Source organism: Ranitomeya variabilis, chromosome 2 (genome assembly GCF_051348905.1).
Source record: "Ranitomeya variabilis isolate aRanVar5 chromosome 2, aRanVar5.hap1, whole genome shotgun sequence".
Lineage (NCBI taxonomy): Eukaryota > Metazoa > Chordata > Amphibia > Anura > Dendrobatidae > Ranitomeya > Ranitomeya variabilis.
The window spans coordinates 360,246,434-360,274,187 of record NC_135233.1 but is presented as its reverse complement, the minus strand read 5'-3'; the positions used below and the strand labels follow the sequence as shown (position 1 = coordinate 360,274,187).

The window sequence follows — 27,754 nt, the reverse complement described above, 5'->3', positions numbered from 1 at the left end:
TGTGGCAAAATTTTGGAAAGCATTTTGCTCACGGCTGGGGATCAAGTTGTCGCATTCTTCGGCATTTCATCCTCAGTCAAATGGTCAGACCGAGCGTATGAACCAAAATTTGGAGCAGTACTTACGCTGTTTTGTTTCTGACAACCAGGAGGAGTGGTCGACGTTCCTTCCTTTGGCTGAGTTTGCCATAAATAATCACCGCCAGGAATCTTCTGGGGAGTCTCCGTTCTTTTGTGTTTACGGGCACCATCCTCAGTTTTGTACTTTGAGTCAGGGGGGTTCTTCCGGCGTCCCAGAGGAGGACCTGTTAGGTGCACAACTGTCTTCCGTCTGGAGGAAAGTGAAACAGCGCCTGTTGAGCGTGGGTGCAATGTACAAACGTGTGGCTGACAGTAGACGTGTGCCAGGTCTGGACCTGAGTGTGGGTGACTGGGTGTGGTTGTCCACAAAAAACATAAGACTCAAAATACCATCCCTTAAATTGGCTCCTAGGTTTATTGGTCCATTTAGGGTCGCCGCCATCATTAACCCGGTTGCCTACCGATTGGAGCTCCCTACGGTATATAAGATTCACAATGTGTTCCACAGATCGTTATTAAAAAAGGTGGTGGGTTCTGTGGACGCGGCGCCGATGCCTCCTCCAGTCTTGGTGGTTGGCAGTTTAGAGTTTGAAGTCTCCAAGGTGGTTGACTCTCGAGTGGTGCGCCACATGTTACAGTACCTGGTACACTGGCGTGGTTATGGGCCGGAGGAGAGGTCTTGGGTACCAGCCTCGGATATACATGCGGACCGGCTGGTCAGTATGTTTCACCGCCGCCATCCGGACAAGCCGGGTCCTATAAGTCGTGAGGGCCCTGGGGTCCCTCGTAGAAGGCGGGGTACTGTCATGTCGGACGCTGTTCACACTAGGGCGTCTGACAGACAGCGGTAATTCCTCATTCGTCCACTATATGCTCAGTGGCGCCGGCTAGATTGATCCAGATTGTCCGGGGTTAATCTGGCTGGTACTCGGGTTGGAGGCTTAGTCACGCCCATTGCCTTTAAATAGTTTTGCTGGGCTTTGGGCGTCGCCAATTATAGCTTGTGTCTTGTGCCTGGTGATGTCGGTCTGGAGTGGTGGTCTAGGAGAGGAAATATCGTATCTGGTGGTGTATTATCCTTTGTTATATTTCTCCTTCCTATATTTGTATTGTTTTGCCCTGTGTGTGCACATTATAGTGTTTTCCTGTGTGTCTGCGGCGTGGTGAGTTTTTTAGTTTTCCCTCTCTGTGCTTTCTGTAGGGGTTGGTGAGAGGTCTTATCACTGGGTGGCGGGTGGAGGTTTCAGCTTAGTACTGAAACAGGACTCAGGGTCAGGCCTGGCGGCCCAGACATGCACACCTTCAGTGTAAACTCTGGGAGAGGGACAGACAGGGTTTCCCTAGTTTGAGAGATATTGCAGGGGTCCGGGTGATCAGCTGTAGTGTACCCAGTACCCCCGTGACAAACATAGTCTTAATCGACATGTTAAAAAGAGTTATAAAGATGCCCGGCTGCTGTACTGAAAATGTGGACTCCAGGAGAAAATTATTATTCCTCCTTTGCTGTGTGCCATGTTTATTTTTTTCGGCAATTTTGTGGCGTTTTTCCAGCAATCGCCAAGAAGATGCTGTGTGCACATAGCTGGAAAACGACTTCATAGAGTTCTGGGCTGGATGGAGAACAATAGAGAAAGAAAACTTCACTTGTGAGTTAGTGGATGGAACTGTACTAGGGTCTGCAATGTGCCTGGTATCTATAACTATATGGTAAATTAATAGATATGATATTAGTCTTTGCAAAGCTGTTATTATTCTGTAACAAAACAGTGATTTTACAGAAAATTATGGTCACTTAAAAAATGCTGGTGGGTTCTTTTTTCAGGTAGTGACTACCCACATGTTCACTCTTGGCTGCTTTAGTCAAGTCCAAGGTATTAGGGGCAAGTATTAGTCCTGGGACGTGAGCAACTTTGGGTGCAAAAGAAATTTAAAGGAATTTTCCAAGACTTTTTATGACCTAGTGACTGCAGAAGCATTAAGGAAAATAGGTTATTGACAAAAACCTCCTAAGGAATACTGTATGTCAAGTTACTGGGACATGCTTGGAAAGAAGGGGGGCTGTAATGGGCGTAGCTTGATGGAAGCCCCCACATGACTGCGTTGCCGAGAGGAGGGGTTTGCAGTTTAAATAAAAACAGGGATTGTCAGGGGATTGGTGGGATTTTAAATAGGGGGGCGTTTTTTAGTGGGACAAGGAGGTGGGGGTCTGAATAGTGCGGGAAGAAGTCACTTCTGAGGTGACTAAGGAAGAGAAAAGCCAACCCTCCCTCCCTTTTTGTTTTTTCCGTATCTGTTTGAGTGTATAGCTTTTGGTGGAGCGTAGTTTGGGGTAGGTTTTTCGTTTTAGTCAGGTCAATTTTGAAGAAAATTTTTTGTTATCATCGTCACAGTGGCAGGTTGGCGGGGGGTGGGGTTCTTGGAGTTGGTGATGACGTTTTTTATGGGGTTGATCTGGCTTTTGTTTACGGGCTCTGGACGGGGAGTTTACCTCGGGAGCTTTGGGGTTTGGTTTGCCCGAAATGGGTTACATGGTGCCCTCGAGCTGGTGGTCACGGCTGAGGGTAAAGAAGTGTTTGGTTTTTTGTTTGGTGGTGGCTTTCTGCCAATTTTTTGAGCCAGATTTTTATTAGTTCCAAGAACCCTCCCCTCAAGGTTTTTACATATGGTATACATGTTTTTATTCATGTTATTGTTTGTTTAATAAAATGGCCGCTGTGGCCAAATTATCCAAAGAAAATTACGTGTTGTGTCTTAATTTTAATTTTGGCAGGAGGAGTGGTGGACGGTACACAGGGTATGGGGGGGGGTAGGAAGATTGGGTACGGAGAAGACCCAGTCTTGGCGATACGCTGTCAAGTGAGACAGGTGGGACATCGTGAGCCAGCGAGTGAGATCCAGAAGACTACGGTCAAGACCTGGGATCCAGACTATGCTGATCAAGTACTGAAAACCATAGCAATGCGGGTAAAGACCTGGAACCCAGACAATGCCAGTCAAGAGTAGAGGACCAGACCTCACTTTACCAGATTGAGGAGACACACATCAGTGGTCAAGCACTGAAGAATACATGATCAGGGACTTTCACCTCATCTGGTGATCTTAGGCCGCGAGTGAGCAGGTCCGTTGCTTTCAACAGACTCACAGGACCAAGTGTGGGCAGGGGGGGAGGCTGCAGATGGGATGGGGTCTGTCTGACGCTAAAGCGGCCCAGAAAGTCTTACTAGACTTTGTCAGGCCCAGAAAGCCGTGAGGATGCTCTAGAGACCGTTCCCGCCAAATACAGCTTAGGCCAAAGTTGAACTGTAGTCCCCGAACTGATCTCAAGGACAAATCTCTTGTTATGTCCTAACCATAATATCTTTATGCATATAATTGCCTATAAATGATACTGTGAATATTGTTCTTGTGCGATTTATCTGTGACAATGATCTTTCCTGCATTTAACTTAGGTGAATAAAGTAGAAGTAGGTCTAAGGGGTATCGTTTCTCCTTATGGAGAGTGACATACCATCTCTGGCTTGTCAAGGTAAGGAGGCTTATTCGCCGTGCAATGCTCCTCTGGGAAATATAATATGCAAATTGCCTCTTCTGAGAAAAAGAGGACTTTACTCTATAGCGCCACCTGTTGGAAGTAGCGATCCTAGAAGTCATTATCGACCCTTTAACGAGTCGTGCACCTTGACAAGCCAGAGATGGTATGTCACTCTCTATAAGGAGAAACGATACCCCTTAGACCCCAGTCCAGAGCCTCTCACCTAGCCAAATCAGTTCTCATGCTTCGCACTAACGAGGGCCAACAGCCCAAAACACCGTGTCTGCGAATTGAGATACTGATTTGGCTTTTATCCTAAGTCATATTGCACGACTCGTTAAAGGGTTGATTGTGACTTGTAGGATCGCTACTTCCAACAGGTGGCGCTATAGAGTTAAGTCCTCTTTTTCTCAGAAGAGGCAATTTGCATAAAGTAGAAGTAGACTGTTGATCCCGCCTGTTGTCTCCGCTCTCACATTCTGATCACCTGCATTACATCTTGACCTACAATATACAGTATCTAAAATAAATGTTCAATTATTTAAAAAAAATTGAAACAGAAATGTATTAACTGCATTTCACATTATGGCCAAACGATGGCAGTCACGAACTGAACTTCAGAGGAACTAAATAGCAACTGTGTCTGTAGTTTATCAACTAGGAACTCGGAAGAAAGCCAATGAACATATAAGGGCTGAAGAGAGCAGATCGAGGAAACATTACCGCAAGCCCTTGTAGTATATGCAGCATTTCATCACCCAATTGTCCAAAAGTTGTAAATTACAATCGATATTTACTAAAATTCATTATACACACTGCACGGTAGGTGGGGGAAGGGACTCAAATAGTATATGGAGTGCCCAAAGCCTAAGGCTACGTTCCCATGAGTATTTGGTCAGTTTTTGATGTTGCAGGTTTTCTGCACCATTTCAGCACCCATGAAGTAAAACAGGTTACTTGTATATTTTTTCGAGAATATGCAACGTAAAAAATCTCATTAAAAACTAATTGTGGGAACGTAGCCTACATGTCTTTTATTTGCACTCTCCATTATCCCCAAAGTAGTGGTAGCGCACATGTGACCCCTTGTTTTTGTGATCGGCAAGATCCCTAGCCAAGAGGACCCTCAAAACTCATTAATTTATCACCTAAAAAATGATCACCTGAACCCAAATGTTGTCCACCCTTCTGAGATTCTCAGCGACAAGGTCCAGCAGCGTCTGCAGCTTCGGATCTGTGTAGTCAAATCTCCTCCCGAAGATGACGGAACAGATGACATTTGAGATGGAGCGACGAATGAAGAAGGCCGGGCTGAAGAGCGAACCTTCAATACAAAAAGTATCATCATCTACTGTACATTATCAACGATAGGAGGTGAGGATGGAAGAAAAATGATGGTTCCCTAAAAGGGTTTCCTCTTTGTAATACTCCAGTCCCCAGACACAATTAAAAAAAAAACAACTTTTAATTACTCACCCTCCCTGGGTCCAGCGTTGAGTATCCAGCTCTCCTGTGTCTGCAATTGACCTCAGCCAATCAGTGAGATCGCAGGCTCTGAGTGGTTTGTTCTGTCCACTCGGGCATAGTCATTGAGCTCACTGATTGGCTGCATGCTGTCCTTGTCATGTTAGCGCTGCAGCCTATCAGTGAATTTAATGGCTCTGATCTAACTGATTAGCTGCAGCTCTGTCCATGTAACATTACCACTGTAAAAACAATAACAGATGCTGGGAGCAGAGGAGGACACTAAGTGCCGGACCAGGAGAGGGTGAGTGAAGCGCAGCTTGTTTTGTTTTAAAACAAACTGTGCCTGGGGATGTTTTTTTCCCAAAAGAGTAATTAATAATTGTGGAGAGCCCTACCATCAGAAGCAGTAATGGCAGATACTAGATCTGCATTTTAAAAAGGGTTGTATGCTTTTCTCATAACAAATGGCATTGTGGAGTGTAAATAAGTCAACGATAAAGAATGAATAACTAGTGAGAAAAGGTCCATCAAGTTCAGCCCATGCCACGTTCACACTTTCAGTATTTTACATGAGTATTTCTAAGCAAAAAAAACCAAAACTCAAATACTGAATGTGTGAACATGGCCTAAGAATTTTTTCACTTTTGAAGACTGGCAAAAATTTATGTGGGGACTACATGCGTTTTTGATACTTATCCAATTTGGAAACGCACTGCGTAAGGCTATTTGCACACGGTAAGTATTCGGTGCAGAAATTTCTGAAGCATTTCTGCATCTCTTTGCAGGAAAAAATGAAGCGTAAAATAGGGGCATTTTTGACATGTATTTTTGTTTGCAGACTTTCCTCCATTCATTAGTTTTGGTGATTTCTGCAGCAAAATCGCACCTGCGTTTTCGGCCAAGAGATGTGGATTCAGTGCGGAAAAATCCGCAGGCAAATCCGCAACGTGTGCACATAGCCTTAAGGAATCTCGTTCACTACCTGGCATCAGGAAACCCTTCAGGTTTTGTGACAAATCTATGCAGAGTAAACAGGACAAATGTACAACGTGTGCACAGGTCAACAGCGAGAGGAAGGAGTATGCTACCTTATAACATTATTGTAGAGAGATAGTTATATAAACCTCTACTGGGCAAACAGCAAATCAATTTGAAAGGGGTTGTCCACTACTTTCAATTAACCCCCCTATGTATCCCCCCGGGGCCCCTGATGATTTGTGTAAATACCTTCTTTAGCCATTTTCGCCTGTGAGCGGCGCTATGCTGGTGCCTGAGTCCGGGTCACGTGACCCCCAGGCTTCAGCCGCCGCTCATTTCCGCCGATGTCACGTCAATTTCCAGACTCTGGAAATTGACGTGACGTCAGTAGCAGGCGTGTTCCCAGGCTCCACAGACAGCAGTCACTCATAAAGAGTGACTGGGCTGTGGGCGGGGCTGAGGCTGCCTGCGGGGCCGTGCTGGGGGCGGGCGGGGCTAGGCAGGGATGTGCGGGCGGGCGCCGGTGCTGTGCAGTCCCGGTCCCCGGGGCTGTGCGGTCCCGGGCGCCGGTGCTGTGCGGTCCCGGTCCCCGGCGCTGTGCGGTCCCGGGCGCCGGTGCTGTGCGGTCCCGGTCCCCGGCGCTGTGCGGTCCCGGGCGCCGGTGCTGTGCTGTGCGGTCCCGGTCCCCGGCGATGTGCGGTCGCCGGCGCTTTGCAGTCCCGGTCCCCGGCGCTGTGCGGACCGGTATGTGCTGGGGGGGTGGTGTGTGTGTGTGTCTCTGTCTCTGTGTGCAGGCATCGTCCGATGGGACAACAAGTCCCATCGGGCTCTGCCTGCTACAGTGGCAGTGAGTGACACATTAGCCAATGATGGGACAGTAGTAGTCCCATCATCCGGCTAATGTGTTGAATGTAAAAAAAAAAAAAAATACACATATACAATACAGACATACATACATACATACAACACACGACATGCGACGACACTCACCATGCGACGCCATGCGACAACATGCACCATGCAACGACACGCAACATGCGCCATGCGACGGCATGCGACATGTACCATGCAATGACATGCGCCATGCGACGACATGGGACGACATGCGCCATGCGATGACATGCGCCATGCGACAACATGCGACATGCGCCATGCGACAACATGCGACATGCAGCATGCGACGACATGCGCCATGCAACTACATGCACCATGCGGCGACATGCACCATGCAACGACACTCACCATGCGGCAACATGCGCCATGCAACAACATGTGACATGCACCATGCGACGACATGCGCCATGCAACTACATGCACCATGCGACGACATGCGCCATGCGACGACATGCAGCATGCGACGACATGCGCATACAGTACAGACATACAGTACATACATACATACATTACATACATACATACATACATACATACATATAGACACAGTACATAGTACATTAAACATAGATTACATACTCACCATCACTTGTCACTTTGATCCCCGAAGCCATTGTCATCTGTAAAAAATATTAAAATAATAAACAAACACTATACTCCCTGATCCGCAGAAATCCAATTAAAACGAGTGTCCCTCGACGATCTCCCGTGGAGAGCTGGAGCATCTGCTGATGCAACCACTCACCAGGGGCTCCAGGAAGACAATGAGGGGAGGAAGGTATCCTTCCACAATGTATTCCCCACAATGTATTCCTACGCCCCTGTGAGAAAATAGTCCCTAGTCTCACTTTATGGCATGCTGTATGAGAAAGTTCCCACGCAGCTTTTTGCCATAAAGTGAGACCAGTGAACTTTAGTAACCTCAGTGATACACTGCAGGAGCCATTGCCTCCTGTCAGTGTGTCACTGAGGGTCCTATAGAGCGGTGACATCAACCCTAACCGTAAACGTGACAGAAATACGTGGCACTTTAATACGTGACACTGAAATACGTGGCACGTGGCACTTACATACGTGGCACTTAAATCCGTGGCACTGAAATACGTGGCACTGAAATACGTGGCACTTACATAGGTGGCACTTACATAGGTGGCACTTATATACGTGGCACTGAAATACGTGGCACGTGGCACTTACATACATGGCACTTACATACGTGGCACTTTCATACGTGGCACGTGGCACTTACATACGTGGCACTTATATACGTGGCACTTATATACGTGGCACTGAAATATCTTGGCACTGTCAGAAAATGTTCATTAAACGGTTAGGGGTGAGGTTAGGGGTAAGGTTAGGGTTTGGATCCCTTTATCACCCTGATGGTGGTGGGTGGTGTTTCAGTGTTTTTTTCTGTTTTTTTCTATAAAAACGCATGCGTTTTTAACGCAAACAAACGCATGTGCTTAAAAATGCATGCGTTTACATAGACAGCAATGCATTTTTTTGCCGCAAATAAACGCATGCGTTTTTTTGCGGCAAAAAAACTATGAAACTGAGCTGTGAAATGATGAATCCGGCCTTGGAATCCGTTTTTTCATGCATGTTTCCATTCAAATCATGCACATTTTCCGTTTATTTACTTATTTCCAAAAACAGCATTAAAACCGCGCATAAACCGCACCAAAAAAAGCATCAAAACTGCACCAAAAACTGCATCAAAACTGCACCAAAAACTGCATCAAAACCTGGTGCAGTTTTGCAGTTTTGGTGCAGTTTGCAGTTTTGGTGCGGTATTGATGCAGTTTTTGGTGCGGTTTTGATGCAGATCTTGGTGCGGTTTTGATGCAGTTCTTAGTGTGGTTTTGGTGTGGTTTTGATGGAGTTTTTGGTGCGATTTTGGTGCGGTTTTTGCGCAGTTTTGGTGCAGTTTTTGGTGCAGTGTTGATGCAATTATGGTGCGGTTTTGATGCGATTTTTTTCAGTTTTGATGCATTTTTTATGCAGTTTTTTGCACGGTTTTGATGCATTTTTTAATTCGCTTTTGTTGCGGTTTTTGCGCGGTTTTTAGGCGTTTTGGTGCGTTTTTGAAAGGTAAATAAAGATGTATTATTGAACAAAAAAAAAGATTTGTGATGTCATTATTGTCCAACCTCCTCTTTTACATTTGTCCAACCCACACTCCTTTAAACACACAGATAGACAGATAGATGATAGATGAAATGGATAGACAGATCTACATATAGATAGATCTATAGATGCATACATCTATCTATTCATATATCTATCTGTAGATGTGTCTGGATAGATATCTATTGATAGATGTATGGATAGCGTAGGGTGTGTTTCCACTGTCCAGATTACATCCGAATGAGCTGCAGATTGTATGCTGCGTACTTGTAGTTCCATCGGATGATGCCTGCACACACACCCCAAAAGACCCCCCCCCCCCACAGCCCCGCACACATCCGAAGAGCCCACAGACATCGCACACACCTGAACAGTCCCGCACAGCGCAGCACACATCCGAACAGCCCGCAGACCCCGCCCGCCCACACATAGACGCACACCGTCACCGCCCACACACTTCCATCCTCCCGAGCTGCTGCGTTTCTCGGACCCACATCCGCAGCAAAACTGCAGATCTTTTTTACATCTGCGGTTTTGCGGCGGATGTGCCCGACTCAATGAAAGTCTAAGGCCATGTTCACACTTCGCGGTTTTTACCGCGGATCTGCGGCGATTTTGATGCTGCGGGTCCGCAGCAGTTTCCATTGCGTTTACATTAACATATAAACCCTATGGAAACTGCAAACCGCTGTGCACATGCTGCGGGAAAAACCGCGCAGAAACGCAGCGGTTTACAACCCGCAGCATGTCACTTCTTTGTGCAGAATCGCAGCGATTCTGCACCCATAGGAATGTATTGAACCTCTTACTTCCCGCATGGGGCTATGCCCATGATGCGGGAAGTAAGCAGATCATGTGCGGTTGCTACCCGGGGTGGAGGAGAGGATACTCTCCTACAGGCCTTGGGAAGCATAAATAGTGTAAAAAAAAAAGAATTAAAATAAAAAATGATGCTATACTCACCTCTCAGCGCTGCCCGCGGCCGTCCGGTATCAGGGTTGGTGTGCGAGCAGGACCTGTGGTGACGTCGCGGTCACATGACCGTGATGACGCCTGGGTCACATGACCGTGACGTCACGAAGGTCCTTCTCGGCACAGCATCTTTGGAACTGGACCGCCGGGTGCAGCGCCGAGGAGATCGCGACGTCAGAGGGTGAGTATAGCCAATTTTTATTATTTTTTACATTACTATTGATGCTGCATATTGCTGCATATGCAGCATCAATAGTATAGGCGGAAACCCGCAGCGGAAATAGCGGAACAAACCGCGATAAATCTGCAGGGATAACCGCAGCGGTTTTGCCCTGCAGATTTATCAATTCCGCTGCGGGAGAACCCGCAGAGCACGCCGCAGAGTGTGCACATAGCCTAAAGGTGCAGAAACGCTGCAGTTCCGCACAAAAGAAGTGACATGCTGCGAGAAAAAAAAGCTGCGTTTCGGTGCGGCTTTTTCCGCAGCATGTGCACAACAAGTCTGCGGCTCCCATAGACTTACATTTGTTGTACACTACACTGCGGATTTGATGCAATTCAGTGCGGCAAAAAACGCTGCGGATCTGCAATCAAATCCACAACATGTGCACACAGCCTTAGCATTTAGGGAACCTAGCAAAAAAGCCAAGCAAAAAACAAGCGTGGGATTGCACTGTTTTTGCCATTTCATTGCACTTTGAATTTTTTTCACATTTTCTGCTACACGACATGGTAAAACCAATGATGTCGTTCAAAAGTAGAACTTGTCCCGCAAAAGATAAGCCCCCACATGGCCATATTGACGGAAAAATTATGGCTCTGGAAAGAAGGGGAGCGATAAACGAAAACAAAAAAGCTCCAGGGGGTGAAGGGGTTTAGAAACATGGATATGGACATATCTATGGAAATAGATATATATCTGTATGTATCTATCTATCCCATATCTATCTATCTATCTATCCGTGTGTAATGGAGTGTGGGTTGGACAGATGTAAAAGAGGAGGTCGGACAGAAATGACATCACAAATCTTTTTGAAGCTAGAGGAGGGAGAGGAGGGAGGGGTTGGGGTGTGTTTTGGAGTGGGTGTGGTAGGTTCAGGCTTAGTAGCAGTGCAATGCATCATGGAACTTGTAGTATTAGAGCACAATGACTCAGGAGAAAGGAAGTTGTCGATTAACCCCATGAGAGCTGAATCCAGCACTAAAATGTGCTGCTACAGCATGATAAAAGGTAATATTGCTAAAATAAACACAGTAGATGTTTTCAGTGGCACATAATAGCAAGATTTATGAAAAAAAAAAAAAAGGTTATAGTAGTGGACAACTTCTTTAATGCTTCAGCACAAGACATTGTGGACAATTGTAGCTTCCAGCTTTGCGGGAACAATTTGAGGAGGACCCGTTCCTGTTCTCCATGATTGTGCCCAGTGCACAAGGTCCATAAAAACATTTGAGGAATTTGGTGCAGAACATCATTGGCCGCACAAAGCCTGGGACTCAACCCCATTAAGGCTGGGGTCACACATGCGTGTTTTACGTACGTAAGAGCGCAAAAACTACGTACGTAAAACTCGCATTACATACGGCACAATGCTTCTCAATGGGGCTGCTCCTATTAGCCGTATATTACGGTTCAGTATTATACGGCGTTCTACGGCCGTACAAAATCGCAGCATGCTGCGTTTGTCAGCGTATTGCGCAAATAATACGCCAATGAAAGTCTATGGGGGCGAGAAAAATACGGATTCCACACGGACCAGCAGTGTGACTTGCGAGAAATATGCAGCGGTGTTAGTGAAAAGTCGGTAATTCAATTGCCGGCTTTTCATTTCTCCTGCACAAACCCGACAGGATATGAGACATGGTTTACATACAGTAAACCATCTCATATCCCCTTTTTTTTTGCATATTCCACACTACTAATGTTAGTAGTGTGTATGTGCAAAATTTCAGCGCTGTAGCTGCTGAAATAAAGGGTTAAATGGCGGAAAAAATTGGCGTGGGCTCCCGCGCAATTTTCTCCGCCAGAGCGGTAAAGCCAGTGACTGAGGGCAGATATTAATAGCCAGGAGAGGGTCCATGGTTATTGGCCCCCCCGTGGCTAAAAACATCTGCCCCCAGCCACCCCAGAAAAGGCACATCTGGAAGATGCGCCTATTCTGGCACTTGGCCACTCTCTTCCCACTCCCTGTAGCGGTGGGATATGGGGTAATGAAGGGTTAATGCCACCTTGCTATTGGAAGGTGACATTAAGCCAGATTAATGATGGAGAGGCGTCAATTATGACACCTATCCATTATTAATCCAATTGTAGGAAAGGGTTAAAAAACACACACACACATGATTGAAAAGTATTTTAATGAAATAAACACAGCGGTTGTTGTAATAATTTATTGTTCTCTCAAATCCATTTGCAGTCCCTCGCTTGGCAACATAATAAATGCACAAGATACATACCTTCTGATGTACTGTCAGGTCCAACGATGTAATCCATCTGAAGGGGTTAACTAATATTACAGGCAGGAGCCCTGCTAAATGCAGCGGTGCTCCGTGCCTGTAATCCCCGGCGAATGAATGAAATGTAGGTCATTGACCTACATTTCATTCATTCGCGGTGATGCGCCCCCTGGTGGATGTCCTCATATGACCTGGAGCGTGGGAAAAAGTTCCCAGGCTGCAGTTCATGAGAACATCCACCAGAGGGCGCCTCACCGCGAATGAATGAAATGTAGGTCAATGACCTACATTTCATTCATTCGCCGGGGATTACAGGCACGGAGCACCGCTGCATTTAGCAGGGCTCCTGCCTGTAATATTAGTTAACCCCTTCAGATGGATTACATCGTTGGATCTGACAGTACATCAGAAGGTATGTATCTTGTGCGTTTATTATGTTGCCAAGCGAGGGACTGCAAATGGATTTGAGAGAACAATAAATTATTACAACAACCGCTGTGTTTATTTCATTAAAATACTTTTCAATCATGTGTGTGTGTTTTTTAACCCTTTCCTACAATTGGATTAATAATGGAGAGGTGTCATAATTGACGCCTCTCCATTATTAATCTGGCTTAATGTCACCTTTCAATAGCAAGGTGGCATTAACCCTTCATTACCCCATATCCCACCGCTACAGGGAGTGGGAAGAGAGTGGCCAAGTGCCAGAATAGGCGCATCTTCCAGATGTGCCTTTTCTGGGGTGGCTGGGGGCAGATGTTTTTAGCCACGGGGGGGCCAATAACCGTGGACCCTCTCCTGGCTATTAATATCTGCCCTCAGTCACTGGCTTTACCGCTCTGGCGGAGAAAATTGCGCGGGAGCCCACGCCAATTTTTTCCGCCATTTAACCCTTTATTTTAGCAGCTACAGCGCAGAAATTTTGCACATACACACTACTAACATTAGTAGTGTGGAATATGCAAAAAAAAGGGGGATATGAGATGGTTTACTGTATGTAAACCATGTCTCATATCCTGTCGGGTTTGTGCAGGAGAAATGAAAAGCCGGCAATTGAATTACCGGCTGTTCACAGATATCGCGCTGATTGAAATCTAAATACAGAATATATATATATGTGTCACAATGACATATATATATATATATATATATATATATATACTGTATATATGTTTTCCCCGAACATTTGAGCACATAAATCCATTAGATGTCGGTTTTGCAAGCCTGCGCGAAAATCTCGCAGTACGGATGCCATACGGATTACATACGGAGGATGCCATGCGCAAAATACGCTGACACACCCTGACTACGGATCACTATTTTGGGAACATTTCTCCGTATTACGGCCGTAGTACGGACGTATAATACGTGGCGTATTGTCTTATGCCATGTGTGACCCCAGCCTCACCCCTTCATGACCTTGGGATTTTCCGTTTTTCCGTGTTCGTTTTTCGCTCCCCTCCTTCCCAGAGCCATAACTTTTTTATTTTTCCGTCAATTTGGCCATGTGAGGGCTTATTTTTTGCGGGACGAGATGTACTTTTGAACAACATCATTGGTTTTACCATGTCGTGTACTAGAAAACGGGAAAAAAATTCCAAGTGCGGTGAAATTGCAAAAAAAATGCAATCTCAAACTTGTTTTTTGTTTGGCTTTTTTGCTTGGTTCACTAAATGCTAAAACTAACCTGCCATTAAGATTCTCCATGTCAGTATGAGTTCATAGACACCTAACATGACTAGGTTCTGTTTTATCTCAGTGGTGAAAAAAAATTCCAAACTTTGCTAAAAAAAAAAAAAAAAAATTGCGCCATTTTCCGATACTCGTAGCGTCTCCATTTTTCATGATCTGGGGTCGGTTGAGGGCTTATTTTTTGCGTGCCGAGCTGGCGTTTTTAATGATTGCATTTTAGTGCAGATACGTTCTTTTGATCGCCCGTTATTGCATTTTAATGCAATGTCGCGGCGACCAAAAAAAAGTAATTCTGTCGTTTCGAATTTTTTCCCCGCTACGCCGTTTAGCGATCAGGTTAATGCTTTTTTTTTTTAATTTATTGGGCGATTCTGAACGCGGCGATACCAAATATGTGTAGATTTTATTTTTTTTTTTATTGATTTATTTTGAATGGGGCGAAAGAGGGGGTGATTTAAACTTTTATATTTTTTTATTTATTTATTTATTTTTTTACTTTTGCCATGCTTCTATAGCCTCCATAGGAGGCTAGAAGCAGGCACAACCCGATCGCCTCTACATAGCAGCAATCTGATGTTCGCTGCTATGCAGCAGAATTGCAGGTGTGCTGTGAGCGCCGACCACAGGGTGGCGCTCACAGCAACCGGCGATTAGTAACCGTAGAGGTCTCAAGGACCTCTATGGTTACAATGGAGAAGCATCGCCGACCTCCGATCATGTGACGGGGGTTGGCAATGCGCTCATTTCCGGCCGCCCGGCCGGAAGTGGTAGTTAAATGCCGCTGTCTGCGTTTGACAGCGGCATTTAACTAGTTAATAGGCGCGGGCAGATCGCAATTCTGCCCGCGCCTATTACGGGCACATGTCAGCTGACATGTCCCGGCTTTGATGCGGGCTCACCGCCGGAGCCCGTATCAAAGCGGGGCTTCTGACCTCGGACGTACTATCCCGTCCGAGGTCAGAAAGGAGTTAAACTGCTTTGGGATGAACTAGAACGAAGATTGTGATCCCGGCCTCTCCCCAACATCAGTGTCTGTCCTCACAAATGCTCTTCTGGACGAAGGGATAAAAGTTTCCAAAGACACCTCCAAAATCTTGTAAAAAAGCTTCCCAGGAGAGCAGAATCATTATATTTGCAATGGAGCCAACTCCATATTAATGTCCATGGATGTATAATGGGAGGTCAGAAAATCTCCTTTAGGTGAAATGTGATTGTCTTAAATATGCTTTTGGCCATATTGAGATAGATAGATAGATAGATAGATAGATAGATAGATAGATAGATAGATAGATAGATAGATAGTACCCGTTCTACTGCTGCTGAATGAGGCAGTTGTTGTGTGACAGTAGATTTGTTCCAGTGTGTCAGTTAGTTTGGGCACTGTGAGTTAGAAGATGTAATACATTGCATTGTATACCGATAACTCAAAAATGCGCTGTGCTGCCATCTACTGGCCAATGTGTATATGAAAGCTAAGTGATTATTCTCCTCACAAGCTGCCATAGAAATGGCTGGGAGTAGCCTCCCAGCTCAGGGCTCACAGACTTCCTGAGGTAAATGCCAGGTCAGGAATCTCAGACATCCTGAGGTAACTTACAGTTTTGGGCAGTTCAAGCTGCCTGAGGGAGCAAACACTACTGCTCCCAGCATTGTTTTCCATGCAAGTCCATGCTGAGGGGACATCTTTCTTCACATAATCTCCTCTACAATCTCCTCCACAAAGAAGTGAAGTGAAGACGAAGAAGTGAAGTCTTCTACTCAGGAGAGATAACACTGCACATGTGCTCTCCTGCATGCTGGTTATCCTGTTTGCGTCTAGCCAGGACCAGATCAATGTGGTTGCCACGCCACTGACTTTGTTTAACCTACCCCCTGCAATAGGGAACAGTAGGCTGAAAACCATGAATACATCCACACTTTAGTGTGTTTCCACAGAGAGCTAATCTGTGAAGGTCCCTCCATCAGTGTAATATTTCTTGGACTGCGCATAAGAAGAAAGAGAAGAGAAGAGAACTCTGCTCCAGCCGCCCTGAGAGGCCATAACCTCGCTTGTCTCGTGAGGAGAAAGCAATTACTTTCATATGCACACTATACTGTGAACTTTGCTTTTAAGTGAGAGACTGTACCCTGTTACCTCTTTCAGTAAAATTGTTATATTTACAAGTTCACCCGCGTGTCGGGCTGCTTCAAATTGCACAAACACCACTGGCGCTCCAAAACCTGCACCCAGACACCACCAGTATAGGAGTGCCCCGGGGGTCCTATACCATCCACAAGTGCCACCTCTCACTATTGACAATTGTTGTGGACATGAGGGAAGTGTTGAGGGGTCCAGCGACTCACTTCAGCTACTGTGACATCATTATCTCATGTCAGTGGGACTACAAGCCCCAGCTGGCCCTTCTGCAACATCTGGCGCCTCCCCAGTGGCCCACCACAAATAGATAATAGATAGATAGAACTAACCATTCGTTTCTTGGAATATGTCTAGCAGATGATGGATCTCCTCTTGAATCCATTCCTCGTGGCTTCGTCTACCCACTCCAAAGTCACGCAGGGTGCTTAGCGAGAACCTCCTCAGTTCCTTCCAGCGTTCCCCATTACTGAATGCGATGCCTGATAAATTATATAAACCATTTCTATAAAAAGGAATGCTTGGTTTTCTGGAGAGTCAGGTACTTGGATTTTACTGTAATATCATCATTACATACTTTAACATTCAAATAGCTAAAATCAAGACATTTCTGCCCACCTCAAGGACTACCAGGAACACCCACTTTTGCAATCCAGTTTGTAGCTCTGTGTCAGCAATATCATGACTATTGGTAAATTTTGTAGGTAACAGGGTTTTGCCATGGCCTTTTTCATGAAAAGTGTGGACCGTGAATGTTATGAAAATAATAAATGCCATGTACTCAGCTGCCAATTCTCTGGCTCAGTGGCCACAACAACGGACAACATGTCACCACTTCAGGTGACTGCAGCAGTCATGAGCCAGTGCAGCGCCCCAGGGTCCTGGTCGTTGCAGTAACGTTGCTCTGCCGCTAAGGGGAGTGATGGTACGTCTGATTGCACAAAAAGAGTTCACCTGACCAGGTATCACAGTCACACATTACACTTCACACTCCGGCCACCAGGGGGAGCAAAGGGTTCTATGTATTAGGCCACTCCTCACACTCTGGTAATACTTGGGGTTGGATAGGAAGTTAGAGAGAAGCTGACTGGGTTTTGCCCAGGTAACATCTAGTGAGAGAAGAGGTTGCTTGGGAAGATTCAGGGGGGTCCCTGTCAGGGGTGGGATCCTGACAGAGGCCTAGCGAAAGGACAGATCGTTACGGAGCCGCGCCTGCACTTCATTGCGGCTGTATCTTAAGAAAGGACAAGAAGCGAGGTATATTGTGGAGAAGTGAGAAACGAGATCACAGCACAAAGGCTAGAACCAGAAGGAGTCATGCTCCAAGATCAGCAACATCCTTCTGAGGCGTGTAGCCGGAGGCCGAAATGCCGAGGAAGTAATAGGCTCTACGCATTACTTTGAACTACGGCAGGGCAGTTAACTTTAGGTTGGCTGTCTCACCTTTTCACCTAATGAAGACAACGGAGGCAATTGTGGGAGAGGGGCGTCTCTAGGGTCCCTATAAAATAACTCCAGACCTACCCCGTCATACGGGTGCGTCCTATCCATATCATCTGGGGGACGGAGAGAGAGAACAGAAACATACACGACAGTTGTGAGGACTATCCCGTGGTGCTCAGCAGGGAAGTACTACAACACCCAGGCGCTAGTAGGTAGGCTACTGATTTCCACCTGCAAAGGGAACTCTGGATGTGCCTTCGGACCGGCCGGTCTCAGCCAGCCCTGTTAGCAGTGCTCTGGATTGCGGATGCCGAAGCCTTCAGTAAAGAGGTAAAGAGACTGCAACCGTGTGTCCTCGTCATTTACTGCAACCTACACCATCACCTACACCTGTTATTGGGCGCCCCTTAGCAGGGCAACAGACCGGGTTGGGCCACCCTGACATTCCTAGAACCAAGCGACCCGGTACCGAGTATCCCGCTGCCCTGCGTCTGGGGGCCGCTCCTCCAACAACTTCTGAAAAGAAAGAGGGCAGCGGACAGGGAGCAGCTCAGCAAGATTTAGGGGTGGCCGGTGAGTAGGCACTCTTTATTATTTTCGCGCACTTGGGCAATTCATGGCTTAGCATTTTTAAGTGATTCTCTTCAGCAGTGACTGACCGTATCCCTTGCTGGTTAGATCCACTATTGGGAACTCCGCTCGTCCACTGAACTTGTCGACATTGTCCACAAGGGCTTCCTTCACAGCCTGGAACCCACAAAGCACCACAGCAGGTTTTGGGCCCATGTAGAGGGTGTAGATGGGTCCATACTTCTTACTAAGCTTAAAGATGACAGCAGGTAATTATACAAGTCATAGTAATTTCCAAAACATGTCTATATTTTTATAGCAGTTCCAGTTTGCCTAGTAGCTCAACCATGCCGTTAGCCATGCTCAACCATCAGGAACGTACCACAGCCCTCCTTCCCCAGAAGCAAAAAGCCATGAGGCAGAGGAGGGGTGCGCTCCTGCAAATAGACAAACACTTTAAAAGGATGAAGTTCATTAATTTTCTCCTGGCATAGTCATCCATGGTAACTAACAAGGTTCCTGTAACATAAGGATTAGCACTGCTTGACTGTTTCTTATGACCCTACTGTTGCCAACGCTGAGAATAGCTTTTCTATCCATCTCGCGACTTATTGGAGGTTAAAAACATGAGACTCCAGATTTTTACTCTCTAAATTCTCTAATAAAAAAAAAAAAGGATTTTCAAAAACTAGACAACCCTCTTAAATTACTGAGTTTTTTCTGTCAACAATTTTCTCGAGGATTGTTTCATTGTATTTTGTAAGATGGGATATCATATACTAATTTGACAATTATATATTTAATTGCTGGGTGATATCTTTCCTACAAAAGGAGATTATTTATCGATTTTATGTGGTTAGATTATTTTTAGACTTCTAGATACAGAACTGGCTATTTTTAGACCATTATGACTTAAGTTACCTATAAAAATGTTGCACAAGTCCATATAATATACACTAATGACATTATGAGCAGAATAACTCCATGTCATAGACATAGGACACGAGGTTATTAGTACAGTCTGCTTTTCTTAAAGCACCGCTCCAGAGGAATTATTTCACCACTGGAGAGGTGCTTTAAGCTCAAGTCCTCTGCCCCTGGTCATATAATCACCATCCAGCCTCTTCAATGTTTTTCGGCACCTGTCTGGTCCAGCGCCATCTTGCGAGTGCAGCTTCTGAGTGGCCGTTACCCAGGAGCTATGTCACAAGCTCTCAATGCAAGTCCATGAGATCCAGAATGAGACTCTCATAGGTAGGGATGGCTGGACCAGTGCATGTTGACCAGCGATGACAAGGTTAGCATTGGTCAGGTGCCAGTTGATGATTATTACTGTCATGAGCATCGCCTTCTCTTGATGATAGCAGCGCAATCAGGCAACGCTGATGAGAGTATTCATCTGTCGCCTGTGCATAGCGGTAGCTTTACTGCTATCCACAGGTGCCGGAGACAAAGAAGAAGATGGACGTGGATTACTTCTTGGGATGATTTTACGAATAATTGGGTAAACGATGGCTATTGTGGTGGTAGCGTTTATTCAATTTTTTTTTCTCCTCTGTGTGTGTTTATTTTTACTACCGGGTTAGTAATAGAGGTGTCTGACTGACCACAAAGAACAAATACCCTGATTGCCACTGCACCAGGGGCAATCCGAAAGAGCTAAGACTAAGCGCCAGAATTGGTGCATCAAATATGATGCGACGCTTCCGGGGCGTAGGAATTTTTCTGAATAGTTTCTCACTCTAGAAGTCAAGTGAGTTTATGCCACCAGGGGGCGCAGCTTCGGTGACGGCACCGCAAGTCATCGAAGCTCCGTTACCTTCATTCCATTCATTCCCCAGTCTTTTACAGCTAGGGGCGGCTGCATTAGCAGAGCTCCTGGTTGTAACTGTATTTAACCCCTTCAGATGCATTTACAGCGAGGGACATGACTGTACGATGGACAGGTATGGGATATTGTTGTTTTTTATTCTCTTTTTTTTTTACAGAAGAACGAGGGTCGTCAGTTGGATTGAGCTTACAATAAAGATAATAAAACCCCATGTGTTTATTTATTTCATTAAAATACTTTATTCATAATGTGTGTGTATTTTTAACCCTTTACTACTATTGGATTAATAATGGATAGGGGTCTTATTGACACCTCTCCATTATTAACCAGGCTTAATGTCACCTTACAATAGCAAGGTGACATTAACCCCTTATTACCCCATATCCCACCTCTACAGGGGAGCGGAAAGAGAGTGGCTAAGTGCCGAAATAGGCGCATCTTCCAGATGTGCCTTTTCTGGGGTGGCTGGGGGGAGATGTTTTTAGCCAAGGTGGCCCAATAACCATGGTCCCTCTCTAGGCTATTAATATCTGCCCTCAGTCACTGGCTTTCCCACTCTTGCGGAGAAAATTATGCGGGAGCCCACGCCAGTTTTTCACTTGATTTAACCCTTTATTTTAACACCTAGAGCTCCAACATTTTGCACACACAAACTACTATATATATATATATATGTATATATGTTTTCATGAATATTTGAGCCCATGGATCCATTCTATGTCCATTTTGGAAGCGGGCGAGAAAATCTCGCCGTCCGGATGCCATATGGATATTTTTTTGGAAAAAAAAATATATATATATATATCGCATCCTCGTATTGAATACGGATCACTGTTCAGGAACTTTTCTGCGTATCTCGGCCGTAAAAAAACGGACTGTATTTTTTTACGTTAGGTCTGACCCCGGCCTAAAGCTGTAAGACAAGAGTTTTATTCTGAAATTATATATAATGCATATTGATATAGCACTCATCCCTATGATATACTATGTGGCTGAGCACATGTTCAATTTTTTCCTCTGACCGAGCGGTCTGCGTAAAAAAAATCAGAGACATAACTGATTTCAATCCAAGTGTAGGATTAAAATTGGTATTGCAAGTCTATGGATCCATGAAAAAAAAAAAAAATCGGACTGAACTCAGATGACATCTGAGTGCAGTCCGATTTTCCCAGACTGGCAGAATGGATAAACCTTTTTTTTCTCCACACTTCTGAAAAAAAACTGATGCCAGTAACAAAGTCTGATCAGAATAAGGCCGGCGTCACACTGGCGAGTTTTACGGACGTAAGAGCGCAGAAACTACGTCCGTAAAACTCGCATTACATACGGCACAATTATTCTCAATGGGGCTGCTCCTATTAGCCGTATATTACGGTTCAGTATTATACGGCTTTCTACGGCCGTACAAAATCGCAGCATGCTGCGTTTGTCAGCGTATTGCGCAAATAATACGCCAATGAAAGTCTATGGGGGCGAGAAAAATACGGATTCCACACGGACCAGCGGTGTGACTTGCGAGAAATACGCAGCGCTGTTAGTGAAAAGTCGGTAATTCAATTGCCGGCTTTTTCCTTCTTCACAAACCCGACAGGATATGAGACATGGTTTACATACAGTAAACCATCTCATATCCCCATTTTTTTTGCATATTCCACACTACTAATGTTAGTAGTGTGTGTATGCAAAATTTGGGCGCTGTAGCTGCTAAAATAAAGGGTTAAATGGCGGAAAAAATTGGCGTGGGCTCCCGCGCAATTTTCTCCGCCAGAGTGGTAAAGCCAGTGACTGAGGGCAGATATTAATAGCCAGGAGAGGGTCCATGGTTATTGGCCCCCCCGTGGCTAAAAACATCTGCCCCCAGCCACCCCAGAAAAGGCACATCTGGAAGATGCGCCTATTCTGGCACTTGGCCACTCTCTTCCCACTCCCTGTAGCGGTGGGATATGGGGTAATGAAGGGTTAATGCCACCTTGCTATTGGAAGGTGACATTAAGCCAGATTAATAATGGAGAGGCGTCAATTATGACACCTATCCATTATTAATCCAATTGTAGGAAAGGGTTAAAAAACACACACACACATGATTAAAAAGGATTTTAATGAAATAAACACAGCGGTTGTTTTAATATTTTATTGTTCTCTCAATCCATTTGCAGTGCCCTCAGTCACTGGCTTTACCATTCTGGCGGAGAAAATTGCGCGGGAGCCCACGCCAATTTTTTCCGCGATTTAACCCTTTATTTTAGCAGCTACAGCGCTGAAATTTTGCACATACACACTACTAACATTAGTAGTATGGAATATGCAAAAAAAAGGGGATATGAGATGGTTTACTGTAGGTAAACCATGTCTCATATCCTGTCGGGTTTGTGCAGGAGAAATGCAAAGCCGGCAATTGAATTACCGGCTGTTCACAGATATCGCGCTGAATGAAATATAAATACAGAATATATATATATGTGTCTCAATGACATATATATATATACATACTGTATATATGTTTTAATGAACATTTGAGCACATAAATCCATTAGATGTCGGTTTTGCAAGCCTGCGCGAAAATCTCGCAGTACGGATGCCATACAGATTACATACGGAGGATGCCATGCGCAAAATACGCTGACACACCCTGACTACGGATCACTATTTTGGGAACATTTCACCGTATTTCGGCCGTAAAATACGGACCGTATTGTCTTACGCCGAGTGTGACTCCAGCCTAACTGGATCATTTTTCACAGCTTTGGAGAAAACGGGCGTGTAACCCTACTCTTATGGGATGAGTAGAGGAAGATCTTATGCAAAAACCAGAAAAGTTTCATCTCCACAACTCCTTTTAGAGCACCGATTAACATCGTTATTAAGAAGATCCCATACTCACAGCCCACTTCTTTGAGCCATGACGTAGAGCTTTGGTAACTCATGCATTGGTAGAATTATGTTACGCAGATGGCCATTTATTTAAGGGCTGTCCCACACGTCCAGATAATTCCGGTACCGGAATAAATCGGTACCGGAGTTATCCGTGTCCGTGTGCCTGGGAACTCACGGAGGCCATACGTGCGGCACACGTGTGCCGCCCGTATGGCGAGTGGGTACCACACGGAGCGTGTGGTACCCACTCTGCATGGTGCTGAAGCTGCGATTCATATCATCCCTGCAGCAACGTTTGCTGTAGAGAAAATATGAAGAATAGTGTTTAAAATAAAGATCCATGTGTCCGCCGCCCCCCCACCCCCTGTGCGCCCCCCCCCCCGCTGGTCAGAAAATACTTACCCGCTCCCTCGCTCCTTCCTGGTCTGGCCGCGGCTTCTCCTGCATGCGGTCACGTGGGCCCGATCATTTACAGTCATGAATATGTGGCTCCACCTCCCATAGGGGCGGAGCCGACTATTCATGATTGTAAATGATCGGCCCCACGTGACCGCATACAGTAGGAGGCGCGGCCAGACCAGGAAGGAGCGAGGGAGCGGGTAAGTATTTTCTGACCAGCGGGGGGGCGCACAGGGGGTGGGGGGGCGGCGGACACATGGATCTTTATTTTTAACACTATTCTTCATATTTTCTCTATAGCAAACGCTGCTACAGGGAAGATATGAATACCGGCTTCAGCACCATGTGGGGGGGACAGCGCTTACTGTAGCGCTGTCTCCTGCACGCACACGGACCCCAGACGGAGAATGTCCGTGTGAGGTCCGTGTTTTACGCGGACCCATTGACTCTATTGGGTCCGTGTAAAACGTGCGCTCCCACGAACACTGACATGTCTCCGTGTTTGGCACACGGAGACACGGTCCGCAAAAAATCAATGACATCTGCACAGATGCATTGATTTTTATGGGTCTACGTGTGTCCGTGTCTCCGGTACGTGAGGAAACTGTCACCTCACGTACCGGAGCCACTGACGTCTGAAACCGGCCTAAGGGTATGTGTCCACGTTCAGGATTGCATCAGGATTTGGTCAGAATTTTTCATCAGTATTTGTAAGCCAAAACCAGGAGTGGGTGATAAATACAGAAGTGGAGCATATGTTTCTGTTATACTTTTCCTCTAATTGTTCCACTCCTGGTTTTGGCTTACAAATACTGATGAAAAATCCTGACCAAATCCTGATGCAATCCTGAACGTGGACACATACCCTAACACGGCTGAATGCTGTGTGATAAAACATTCTGGATTCAGAGTTCAGGAGAACAAGGGTCACTTCAATTCTAGCCAAATAAAGCAATGGTCAGTACTCGAGGGCAGGACTCGGATGTCTCATTCAGTCCCATAGATTTTGAATGGACTGGCAGTGTGTGTGAATGACGGGCCATTCCAAGGACTCTTATTTTACAAAAAAAATGGCGACCATGATACCTGTGTATTCACATTGACTTTTTGGAACCAAATTTCCAAGTTTTTGCAAATTACTTTGGAGACTTTCTGCTCGAAAAATCTCAGTGTGAACAGACTCTATATAATTTTCCTACAGGAACTAATTAAGGGAAAAATGAGCAGCGGCAGATGCTCCACTGTCAAGACAACTGTCTTCCGGGGAATTCAGAACTGCAACTGAAGCTTTGATTCATAAGGGGCAAGTTTTGAGGAATGCAGGAATAAAAATACCGAATCACTCAGCTGAAAACTGATTCTTAAAGGGAACCTGTCAGCAGGATTGTGCTCAGTAACCTACAGACAGTGTCAGGTCGGCGCCGTTATACTGATTACAATGATGCCTGGTGATGAAATCCGTCTTGTGGTTCTTGTGTAATCTTTATTTTCAGTTTTGAGTTAATGATATGCTCGTGCTCCGGGGTGGCCTGTGGGGGTCTTCATGTGGCGCTTTGATTAGGTATTCATAATGCAGACTGCTGACAGGTCACTGATCCCTCACTGACCGGCCCCCTAGTTTGCATAATGAATACCCCATAGATTAATACAGGGCCGAGTGCTGTGATGTTTTCTATGTTCACATGTTGCTTTTTTTGCTGCATTTTTATGTAAATTTTAACCAGCGTGTTACAGTTCCCGCAAAGACTATGATATTTCAGAACTCTCATGCACACACATTGTTTTTTTTTTCCTGAATGACTTGGAAAACTGCTGCGTTTTTGAAAACTGCAGCATGTCTCTTCTTTCAGTGTTTTTTTTTTCACCCAAAGAAAGCAATAAGTGCAAAAAACGCAGCAAAAAAGGTTGGTATCAAGTTTCGTTGCATTTTTGGTGCAAGAGCCTTAAGGAAGTTGCATTATAATTTTTTGGGTGGCACTAATCTTTATGAGCATGCACAAGAGACAACAAAAACGCAGCAAAACCTGCTTTTTGTAAGCAGCTTCTTTGAGCAGGTTTTCCTTGCAGAAAAAAAAGCAGCAAAAACGCAACATGTGAACGTAGCTTTATACGAAAAAATCCCCTAAAAACAATTTTATTTCAAATAAAAAAAAATTAAAAATCAAACCCCACATGAAAAAAAAAAAGATAAAAAAAAAACAAACAGTGATAGCTTACAAAGTAGAGTAGTACAGGTTTGTATGATAATTAGTTGGCCACAATAGGGCGAGCATAAGGCCAGGGTTTGCTGAGCCAGGGAGCGCGAAGGTGTGATTAGGATATAGAGCGCCAACCTCTGCGGCCAGGAAGGATGATAAGAGAAGGGATGTACAAGACATCCACAAAGTAGTAGGCAGGTTGTTTATCTGTTGTTCATGATGAGCAATTAAAGCATTGACTTTTTACAGGCCGTGCTTGTGTTCTCTACTAAATAACTACTCAGCTCAGGTTCTCATATCCTCCCATGAATCCGTGATCATTCATTAATTTCCTCTTTATCTGCTGGTGAAGATCATACAAACCTGTACCACTCTATATATTGTAAGCTAGCATTGGTTTCTTTTGGGGGGTTTTTTCATGTGGGGTTTCATTTTGAAATTTTAATATCTGAAATCAAACTATATTTCTAGGGGATTTTTACATTATCTCCCTATTACTCCTCCTCCTCATCTATGGGCCGGTTCTACAGTTAACCCTGTCACCCCGACTCACAAGGACTGCAGTCTCCAGGAGGATAAAACATGCAATAAAATACAATTTGCACACACTAAAACAACAAGGGTCTTCAGAGTGGCGTTACGCCATTTTCTCCACCTTTACATATACATATATGTGTGTGTGTTTCTGCCCTATACACACATCGGCCTGCAGACTCACCTCCAATATGGGTTTATGTATCTCCCTGCTCTTGAGCTGCAGTAAGTTTCCTAAGATAGGTAAAGGTCTGGGACCTGGGGGAAGGTTTCCTGACTTCCCAAATAACTTTTTAACCATAAAAAGCATGAGCAGAACTAGAAGAATAGAAGAAAAGAGTCCGGGAGAGCACTCCATGTCAGGGAGCTGCTGCAAAGCCAAATGCCAGGCAGTGTGAGGAGCAGCTGTGCACTCAGGAAATATATACAACAGATAAAAAGCAGAACATAAAGAATCTGCAGGGTTCAAAGGAGCATTTCCTCCAAGTTGTCACTCCCTCTGTTAACACAGAACTTCCCAGTTCTGCAGAGCAGACACATAATACCTGATAATTACTGAGCGCACATGGCTGCTTGTGTTCACAATTTCTTGGACAATTACATTGTTTCCTCACAAGGGTCGTATCGTCATTATATTCCTCAAATTTAATTCTGAAAGTTATTACAAGTCTGAGCTGATGATACATTATATATTTGGCTGTTGCACATTTATGAAGCAAAATGCCCGTTTTCTGTCTAACAGGGCACCTTAGGGTTATCAGCCTAGAGGATATTATTAAAAATTAACTTGAATTTGTAACATTAAAATTAAAACTTTAGGAGATCAACAATAATCCCCATAGAGACCTTACATTAAGGCTATGTGAACATGTTCCAGATTTTTCACAGTTTTTTTTCACGTTTTTTCAGCGGTTTTCCGCTGCAAAAACGCTTACATTAAGCATCCCATCAATTTAATGCATACCGTAATTTTTGTGCCCATGCTGTGTTTTCTTCCTCTAAAAAAACGCATTGCGGAAAAAAACGCAACAAGTTCATAAAGTTTGCGGAAAATCTGCAGATTTGCAGCTAAATTATTGCATTGGGAACCTCAGGAAAAAAAGCGAAAAATTCGCAAAAAAAATTGTGCAAAAGAACGCAATAAAAACACTAAAAATACAAGTGCGGATTTCCTGCAAAAGTAGTCCGGATTTGCTCAGGAAAATTCTGCAAACTTTCCTGAACGTGGGCACATAGCCTAAGTGTCAGAATATAATTAGTCACAAAAATGCTTTCTGCAGCAGTTCAACTAAGTATGTTGCGTTCATAGGTTCCTGACTAAAGAAGTCAGGACTAAAGTTACATCAAGGTGTCCTAGTGCAATTAAAGTGAATGAAAACAAGGAAGAAAACATGTGGATTGCACCCAATTTCTATGCAGGTTATCTTCTTGGTCACGTCCATAGGGGTAGAAGCATCCCTCACTCTGCCCTGTCGTGCCCCCTGCATTTGCTCCTGCATTGACAAGGACAGAACCCAAGGGCTAATTTCACAGAAACAATTCCATCCCAACTCGTTTCTTTCTCCGTTA

At 45.0% G+C, this 27,754-nt stretch overlaps 1 protein-coding gene across 2 annotated transcripts in view; it reads right to left on the bottom strand.

Annotated features, from left to right (window-relative positions):
• The window catches only part of LOC143805924 (cytochrome P450 2G1-like), a 43,814-nt gene extending 17,184 nt beyond the window's left edge, over positions 1-26,630 (bottom strand). Inside the window, exons 1-4 of one of the 2 annotated variants that reach the window (XM_077285682.1) lie at positions 26,370-26,630; positions 18,439-18,601; positions 16,669-16,818; positions 4,776-4,936 (exon numbers count right to left, since the gene is read on the bottom strand). In XM_077285682.1, the coding sequence (XP_077141797.1) occupies positions 4,776-4,936; positions 16,669-16,818; positions 18,439-18,601; positions 26,370-26,543 (648 nt within the window). In that variant the 5' untranslated portion in view covers positions 26,544-26,630. The remainder of the gene's footprint in view (positions 1-4,775; positions 4,937-16,668; positions 16,819-18,438; positions 18,602-26,369) is intronic. The other variant, XM_077285683.1, reaches the window with a different exon arrangement.
• Positions 26,631-27,754: the final 1,124 nt, after the last annotated feature.